This window comes from Quercus suber, unplaced genomic scaffold, assembly GCF_002906115.3.
Source record: "Quercus suber isolate HL8 unplaced genomic scaffold, Cork oak 2.0 scaffold_409, whole genome shotgun sequence".
Taxonomy (NCBI): domain Eukaryota; kingdom Viridiplantae; phylum Streptophyta; class Magnoliopsida; order Fagales; family Fagaceae; genus Quercus; species Quercus suber.
Window position 1 is genome coordinate 581,833 of NW_027069860.1, and position 9,711 is coordinate 591,543.

General features: G+C 38.3%; 1 protein-coding gene across 1 annotated transcript; it reads right to left on the reverse strand.

Annotated features, from left to right (window-relative positions):
- Positions 1-7,873: 7,873 nt before the first annotated feature.
- LOC112001807 (uncharacterized) lies at positions 7,874-8,851 on the reverse strand. The gene is made up of 3 exons (XM_024033987.2): positions 8,627-8,851; positions 8,178-8,193; positions 7,874-8,109 (listed from the first exon to the last, which is right to left on the reverse strand). The coding sequence occupies exons 1-3, from the start codon at positions 8,849-8,851 to the stop codon at positions 7,874-7,876; spliced, it is 477 nt and encodes a 158-aa protein (XP_023889755.2).
- Between the last annotated feature and the right edge of the window lie 860 nt (positions 8,852-9,711).

Genomic DNA, 9,711 nt, shown 5'->3' on the forward strand with positions numbered 1-9,711 from the left:
TCTTCAGGAAGAACTCCATCCTTGAGATAAGATACAATGGGGGAGGTCCAGTTGGCGACTCTGTTTATCTGATTCACTTTTGGAATGTCTATACTTGGAATATACTGGACTTTAACTTGATCTCTCGCTATCTCGTCTGTAGATGCCACCTTGGCTAAGGCGTCGGCTTTTACATTTTCCTCCCTTGGTATTTGTTGAAACTACACTATTGTGAAGCCTTTAATGCATTGTCTAACTTGATTCAAGTATTTCTTCATTTGTTCTTCCTTAATTTCACACGTTCCATTCACTTGGCCTATCACCAACTGTGAGTCTCCTTGGATGAGGACTGAATTTGCTCCGAGTGATTTTGCTAACTCCAAGCCCTGAAGTAGAGCCTTATATTCTGCCTCGTTATTGGTTGTTTGGAACTGTAGATGGACTACATACTTTAAATGATCCCCTTTTGGTGAGTGCAAAACTATCCCAATTCCTCTTATATGCTGTGTGGACGAGCCATCCGCACGGATGACTACTGCTTTGCCCCCTGGTCTTCATTTTATTGACTACTGGCAAGAGTGAATTTGGTAATGAAGTCCGCTAGGACTTGAGCTTTTATTGCTTCTCTTGGTCTATACTGCACATCAAACTCACTAAGTTCTACTGCCCACTAGATTAGTCGTCCAACGACCTCCTACTTGTTCATGGTCTTCTTTAGCGGGTGATCTATCAAGATGTTGTTAGGACATATGTGATTCATTTGGCCTATCACCAATTGTGAGTCTCCTTGGACGAGGACTGAATCTGCTCGGAGTGATTTTGATAACTCCAAGCCCTGAAGTAGGGCCTTATATTTTGCCTCGTTATTGGTTGTTTGGAACTGTAGATGGACTACATACTTTAGATAATCCCCTTTTGGTGAGTGCAAAACTATCCCAATTCCTCTTACATGCTGTGTGGACGAGCCATCCACACGGATGACCTACTGCTTTACCCCTTGGCCTTCATTTTATTGACTATTGGCAAGAGTGAATTTGGTAATGAAGTCCGCTAGGACTTGAGCTTTTATTGCTTCTCTTGGTCTATACTGCACATCGAACTCACTAAGTTTTACTGCCCACTAGATTAGTCGTCCAACGGCCTTTTACTTGTTCATGGCCTTCTTTAGCGGGTGATCTATCAAGATGTTGTTAGGACATATGTGATTCACTTGTTAGGAACATATGTCACTATTTTATATAACTGGCTAATCCTTTGACAAAACACACTTTACTTGTATTTGGGTAGATTTAGGATGTGTTTAATACTTTAAGAAACTTTGTTTCAAGATCAAGTGTTGAAGTCATGCAAATCTGTTCAAGTTTCAAGCCAAGAAAGTGCATGTCATTAAAGCTCGATAGCTAGCCATCTATTGAGGTTTAAAGAGTTGATCAGCCCTGTGGCTCAACAATAGCTCAACAGCTACGCATTTATCGAGGTTTAAGAAAAATAGATTTTCAGTTTTGTTTTAACTCTAATCCGTGATTATGTGTTTGGGCTTTCTTTTCTCATAACCTTAGACATATAAAATGATTATTTTCAGGGCCAGCAAAGAGGACATAAGTTGCACAAGTGCTGAGCAAAGTTTGTTCAAGCAAATTATGACTAGAGACAGAGTTTTGCCCTAGTTCATCATTCTTGTGAAGAAGTTGTTGTGTTTGTGTACCGTAGGGTTTTGTGACCAAGCATCTTCTTGATCTTCATCGTCTGGATGAACTGAAAAACTTTATAGCCAACAACCTTTTCTAGTTGGTGATTGAAGTCGCGTATTAGGATTCGCGTAATTAGTTAGTCACGTACTGGGAGCTGTGCATTGAAAGGAGAGATTGTCACTATAGAACAAGTCCAATTGGGTATTGGGGTAAGGGTTCAACTATAGGTTAGTATAAAGTAGTGAGATTCCTTTTCTTGTAACCGCTTGTTGTGACAATAGTAGATTATCGAGAGTGGTGACCTTAAAATCACCCAGTAGGATTTTTGCCGTGTAGGTTTTCTTCATTCATAAATAAATTACTGTGTCAATTTATTTTCCACTGTATACTTAGTTTAATTGGTGATTTGTTTATGTTACCACGCATTTGCATATTTATTTGATTAATTAATTAAACTTGACTAATTAATCAATTAATTCATTACAAGGGGTCAATACGTTTTTTGGCTTATCAAGTGGTATCAGAGCAAGCACACTCTGATTAGGGTTAATCTTTGTTGTGTTGATCCATTAACCTCTGTTTGTCATGAATAAATGATAGTCTTTAATTATACTTCCTTTATTTGATGGCACTAACTATGCATTTTGAAAAGTACGCTTGAAGAGTTTTCTTGTAGTCTTTAGATGAGAAAGTGTGGCAAGCTATTGAGATAGGCTGGACCAAGTCGAAGGAAGTGCTAGCTGATTGGGATGATGCCGAGATCAAGGCGGCAAATTTCAATAGTAGGGCATTAAATGCTTTATTCAGTGCGGTCACTAATGAGGAGTTTAAGAAAATATCCTCTACTGAAACTGCTAAGGACGCATGGACCATTCTCTAGACAACTTATGAGGAAACCAAGGCTGTCAAAGATTCAAAACTCCAGAGGCTCATTACAAGCTTTGAAGAAATCAAGATGGAAGAGGATGAGCCATTCAATGAGTTCTCTGCCAGCTCAAGGACATAGTGAACTCAACTTTCAATCTTGGGAAAACCATTCTTGAACTTGGTTGTGAGTTTCTGAGGATTGTGTCTAAAGATGAGCTCAAATCTACTTTTTGTGAGCGCTCTTCTGATTGGGGTGAGCGTCAGTTCACTTACTGTTCAGACTTTGCAAAAGGTCCTTGATTTTTGAACATCGTTATGACTTTTGTTCTTCACCCTTTCTCTCACTATAACTCTATTACAGAGCCTCGTGCTTGATTTTTGTTGTCCGTTCTTAAGTATCTTATCATAAATTTTCCTTCTCACTTTATTCTTTCTATCTTAGATGTCTATAGGGATACGACGTCTCGTGATAAGCTCATCTTTCCTTCTGCTATCATAAGGATCTTACATCATTTTTCTGTTCCCTTTCTCGCGTTTGACCACTATACTCACATTTGTGCCATAGACACTGCTACCGTTAAATGTAGCGAGGCATAGTTTAGGTCGAGGCAGTCTGGGTCAGCAGCTCCTCCTTCTCGTTCGTCTCCATCCCGATCTGTACCATCCACATTCGCTCCTTCCTCTTCTACGAGCGATGTGACTCTAGGAGACATCATGACGCAACTTCAATGCATGGATGCTCGCCTTGATACACTCTCTACTGAGTTGTATCAGGTGAATGTTCATGTTGGCAGTATTGCTCGATGGCAAGCCGTCATGGGTGGCTTCGTTGATTCTCCTCCACGTACTCTAGAGGCTTCTGATGCCGAGAAGGATGATGATGATGCTATTGCTTTTGAGAATGATGGTGGTGGAGATACTAGCTCTTCCGATACAGATGAGATGTCTACTTGATACTCTTACCCTTTGTCACTCGTGACAAAAAGGAGAAGTAGTTTTTTATGTGAGAGTAGTTATACTTAGGGGGAGAGTTAGTATAGGACTATTTTGATAGGGAGAGTGTTGATATTTTGTGGGATGTAGTGAAGATTACTTGTATTTTTTCTTTTCTCTACTTTAGATACATTTATTCTTGTACCTTAGGTCTTGTGACCATTATTGACATACATTGTACTTATCTTCTTTATATGTTAATGTATGTTTCTTTCACCCACCCTTACATGTGTTTTTTATTTTGTCTTTCTTTATGCACATGCTTCTTATTGCGTATATGCAATCTATTATTTCTTTTTCACACAAAGATGCCTTAATAAGTTTTGTTTAAAGTATTTCAAAAATATAGGTTGTCAAAGTTTTCTTGTCATAAATTCTCTTCTTGCAAGATTTTTCAAGAGTTTGTGTTAGGATAGATTTTATTGTATTCAACAAGTTAATATGAGTGAAGTGATTTATGACTTCTCTCATATGTTCATTTGTTTGTTGTGGTTTTGTCACGGATTGCCAAAAGGGAAGATTGTTAGGACATATGTGATTCACTTGTTAGGAACATATGTCACTATTTTATGTAATTGGCTCATCTTTTGACAAAATGCACTTTACTTGTATTAGGAACATATGTCACTATTTTATGTAATTGGCTAATCTTTTGACAAAACGCACTTTACTTGTATTTGGGTAGATCTAGGATGTGTTTAATACTTCAAGAAACTTTATTTCAAGATCAAGTGTAGAAGCCATGCAAATCTGTCCAAGTTTCAAGCCAAGAAAGTGCCTGTCATTAAAGCTCGACACCTAACCATCTTTCGAGGTTTAAAGAGTTAATCAGCCCTGTGGCTCGATAGCATCTTGACAGCTAGACATCTGTCGAGGTTTAAGAAAAATAGATTTTCAGTTCTGTTTTAACTCTAATCCATGATTATGTATTTGGGCTTTCTTTTCTCACAATTCTAGACATATAAAAGGATTATTTTAAGGGCTGTCAAAGAAGATACAAGTTGCATAAGTGTTGAGCAAAGTTTGTTCAAGCAAATTGTGACCGGAGACAAAGTTTTTCCCTAGTTCATCATTCTTGTGAAGAAGTTGTTGTGTTTGTGCACCGTAGGGTTTTATGACCAAGCATCTTCTTGACCTTCATTGTCCGGATGAGCTGAAGAACTTTGCAGCTAACAATCTTTTCTAGTTGGTGATTGAAGTCACGTACTGGGATTCGTGCAATTTGTTAGTCACGTATTAGGAGCTGTGCATTGAAAGGAGAGATTGTTACTACAAAACAAGTCCAATTGGGTATTAGGATAAGGGTTCAATTGTAGGTTGGTATAAGGTAGTGGGATTCTATTACTTGTAACCGCTTGTTGTGATAATAGTGAATTCTCGGGAGTGGTGACCTTAAAATGACCTAGTGGAGTTTTTGCTGTGTAGATTTTCCCCATTCATAAAGAAATCACCGTGTCAATTTATTTTCCGCTACATACTTTGTTTAATTGGTGATTTGTTTGTGCTACACGCATTTGCATGTTAATTTGATTAATTAATTAAACTTGACTGATTAATTAATTAATTCATCACAATGGGTCAATACGTTTTTTGGCCTATTTGATGTTGATTATATGATCTTGAAAATAAGGTCTGAGCTTTCTTGCTACTGTCACCAATGAAAATGCTAACTTTTTCATTGGTAGATATTGTTGTTGATGCCCATTTTTGCAAATCTGTACCTAAAGGCCCATGAGGAAGAAAGCCCAATGAGAAGTAAGGCCCAAAGACCCATCAAGAAGACCGAAGAGTAAGAAATTTTCAAAGAAAGAAGTGCAAGTGAAAGCAATTTACAGCAAAACACAAATCTGCCGTAGAATATAGTTTTACCATAGAATACAGTTTTCTCGCAGAATGGCTTTGGCAGATAAAGATAAATTGGGCCCAAGACCTTTTTGATCCAGTTAACATTATTTGGCCCATAAAAGCTCAAATCCTTTTGTATAAAAAAAGATAGGCATGAAAACTGATATGAAGAAGCACGATGAAAAGAAACAAGGAACGACAGGAAGTGTCAGCAGCAGGAAACGTATGAAGGAAAGAAAAGTTAAGCTAAAGGAAATGACAAACACAGTAGGAAATGTGTGAAGAAATAAGACAGAGCCACGCAACAGAACAAAACAAATTTGCTACGGTAGAAACAGCGTGGGAATGAAAGAATACAAAAACAGAAGGGTTGGAGCACCACCAGCCTGTACCCAGCCAATACAAGGGAGGTGGGCCCACGGTCAAAGGGATTCAGAGGGTGTGGTTTGGTGGTGGAGGGGAAAAGGGAGTCTATATTTGGTTTCCTGCCATCACTTCTTTTGGGAATATATCCTGCTGGGATGGTATCTTACCCAAAAGAAGTAATAGATAGTTGAGACCATTTGATGCATGTCATAGAGTTAGGTAGTGAGGTAGCCCAATCATTATCTTTGAACTTAGAGGTAGAGGTATACAGCAGGAACAAACAAAAGAGAATTTTGTCGTGCAACAAACATGTTCTGAGCAGATGGTAGTGGTTGGGGCATCCAATGGGTTGGTGGGTAGTCTTGAATGGATGTTCACAACAAACCAAAAACAGTTGGTGAAACCCTAGGTGCAAAAGGGAGAAATCCCATTGAATTAACTCACTATAAAAGGAGGAGTTAGCCATGAGAAAAGGAGGAGGGGAGACCCGATGAAGACCGGATAGGAGAGGCACCTAAGGGAGGAAACCAATGGTAAGAGAGTTGTAAGTACCCAGGAAAAGGAAAGACCAAAAAATGGAAACAACCCACGACAAGAGAGTAGTAAGAAACTAATAGTAAAAAAGAACGAAGAGAAAGAAAAAGAAGAGAGAAAACGTGGTAGGAATAGGGGCATATCTTTTCCCTCCCTCTTAGCAAACCCATTTTTTGAAGTCTCCAAAAGTAATAGCTAGTAGTCATTTAGGCCTATTCTCCAAAATGTACAACTTTTATGGCAGGAGCCTATGACAAGGTTGTTCAAGTTGGAGTTTATGTTCCTTCTTGGTTTACTTATTCTATGGGAAGATTCAATACTTGATTTCAATTGTAAATATATTTGATTTCTCTCATTATAAGTTATATTTGCCGTATTTAGTCATCCTGTTGTAGCATGTTTTTTATCACATCTGTTACATCAGTTGTCTTGCTATGGTGTCTTTACTTACTATAATAGTTATTTTGTTGTAGTACCTTTTTATTATGTTTACCGTGTTAACTATTATACTAGCTAAATCTTTTCTGCCAAATTTTTCTTCTTTATTTGTTATTACGTGTTTTACTTTTGACACAAACTAATCATTATCCTGCCATAAGTATATATATACATATATCTTTATTTACGAATATGTGTACATATTTAAGAATATGCTAACCTATTTAAACTAACATTTGTTTGATGGGTATTTTCTTTGGGTTTTAGATTTGTTTATGTGTAGGAAGTGGAAAAGTATTTCTGCAGTAAAAATGAAGAGTAGTCATTCACATGGCAGAAGGCTTTAAAGCACAACAGATAATTTTAAAGCATAGTAGAAAGCTTTAATGCACAGTAGACAGCTTTATTGCACAGTAGAGGGCTTTATGGCAGGAAGCTTTACTGCATAGCAGAAAGCTTTATTGAATAGTAGATAGCTTCACTGCATAGCAAAAAGTTTTATTTCACGGCAGACAGTTTTACTACACAGCAGAATGTTTTGTTGTACAGCAGAAAGGTCAATCTAGTGGCAAAAACTGGAGAAAAGTTCCTTCTACGGCAAAAACGTCAATCCTGTGGTAAAAACTAGCAACGGCAAAAACAGAAAAGTCAATTCTGCGGCAGAAATTGGAGAAAAGTTCCTTCTGTGGTAGAAACAGAGGATAAGCCCACTTTGTAGCTTTTTTTCTTGGACTTGGACTCAATGTTTGCGCATAAGCCAGACCAAATTGAGTTGCAGTTGGATCGATCTCAACTCTCTTACTCAGAATATTTGGGCCTAGTACCGTAGGAGGCAGCCTAGCCCAATATTACACAAAAGGCCCGCTACAATTGTCATTCTGTTCCTTTTAAAACTTTGCTGGTGTAGTAGACGGGCTTCTATTCCTTTCCCTCTTCTCTGATCAAGGCTAAACTTACTGCATTCGGGGATATTGCTAGGTAGAGATACAGCTTTTCTCTTGGTTGAGATGGGCTCAGTAGGGGAGTTGAAGCGAGATAAGCTTTCAAGTCTTCACACACTCGTTGGCACTCATCCGTCCACTCAAATGCTTTCTTTATACTTTGAAAAACGGTAAACACTTGTTAGTAGCTTTTGAAACAAACTTGTTTAGGACAGCTACTCATCTTGTGAGGCTTTGAATATCCTTGATATTCTTCGGGGACTCCATAATCAAAATCGCTTGGATCTTATCAGGATTTGCTTCAATCCCTCTTTGTGAAACCATAAAACCTAGGAATTTCCCTGATGCAACTTTAAAGGCACATTTGCTTGGATTCAGCTTCATCTTATACCTCTTAAGTGTATCAAAGGTTTCTTGGAGGTTGTCCAAATGTTGCGTCTCCCTTGTGCTTTTGACTGGCATGTCATCCACGTACATTTCAACATTTCTCCTAATTTGTGGTCAAAACATATGGTTGACTAACCTCTGGTAGGTAGCTCCTGCATTTTTAAAACCAAATGGTATTACTTTATAACAAAACAATCATTGGTTCGTGATGAAGGATGTTTTCTCTTGCTTTGCCTCGTCCATCTTAATCTAGTTATATCCTGAGAATGCATCCATGAAACTTAACAGCTAGTGTCCATTTGTTGAATCTACCAACTGATTAATATGTGGAAGAGGATAGCTGTCCTTGCGGCATGCCTTGTTTAAATCTATGAAATCCACGCATATCTTCCATTTGCCATTGGCCTTTTTGATGATTACTACATTAGCTAGTCAATTAGGGTAGTAAACTTCACGGACAAATTCAGCAAAGTCTAACTTATGGACTTCTTCTTTGATGGCACTATCTTATTTTGGGGTAAACACTCTCTTCTTTTAACGGATGGGCTTATAGGATGAAGACATGTTTAAATGATGAGTAATCACACTTGGGTCAATCTTAGGCATGTCTTCATGACTCCAAGTAAAAACATCCATGCTATTTCTAAGGAATGCGACGAGATCCTGCTTCATCTTCTCTCCCATACCTGTCCCAATCCTTGTTAACTTCTCAGGATTGGACTTGTCCAATGGTACATCTTCCAATATCTTAATTGGCTCAGCCACTATTTTCCTTTCTTCAATGTTCATCGTCTGCATATGCTCGTCCATGGCCAACATTTCTAAGTAACATTCTCTAGCAGCCAATTAATCTCCTTGTACTTCTCTAATGTCATACTCCGTTAGGAACTTGACAGACAAGTGGTAGGTGGACGTTGTAGCTCTCTAACTATTCAAAGTTGGTCGTTCAATAATGGCATTGTATGAGGATGAATAATCTATAACAAGGAAATTCACTTCCTTATTAATTTGCCGTGGATAAGTGCCAACCACAACTGGCAAGGAGATAGTGCCCACTGGTAGAACATTCATTCCTCCAAACCCAATAAATGGTACATTTACTGGATGAAGTAATTCTTTATTAATCCTTATTTGTTAGAAGGTTGGATAGTAGAGGATGTCTACAATTAACACCTTTCTAGTTGTATAATTTGCAATCGCCAAAGTAATGACAATCGCATCGTGATGAGGATGGTGCAATTGTCTTGCATCTTTGTCAGTGAAAATAATGGTTGGCTCAACTTCTCTGATCATCCTTGGTGGTTGTCTAGATATTTGAACATTCTGGACTTCTCGCAGGTAAGTCTTCCTTGCTTTGGACGAACTTCCTGTTGATGTACCCCCTTTAATGATCCTTACTTCTCCAAGCGGTTGACGCGTTGGCTCTTTTGCTTTGCCCTTCATTGGTTGTCTCTCGTCGTTATGGTCTCGCCCAATAAATTTTTTTAACTTTCCATGCTTGATGAGAGCTTCAATTTGCTGTTTCAAGTCATAGTATTTGTCCGCATCATGTCCATGGTTGCAATGAAAACAACAGTATTTGGTTTTGTTCCACTTACTAGGATCTCCTTTCATCCTCTCGGGCCACTTCAAGAATGGATTGTCTTTGATCTACATTAACACTTGGTCAA

What these genes read in the sequence shown, in the direction of transcription:
- LOC112001807 (XM_024033987.2), bottom strand. Translation starts at nt 8,851, where the DNA reads ATGGACGAGCATATGCAGACGATGAACATTGAAGAAAGGAAAATAGTG.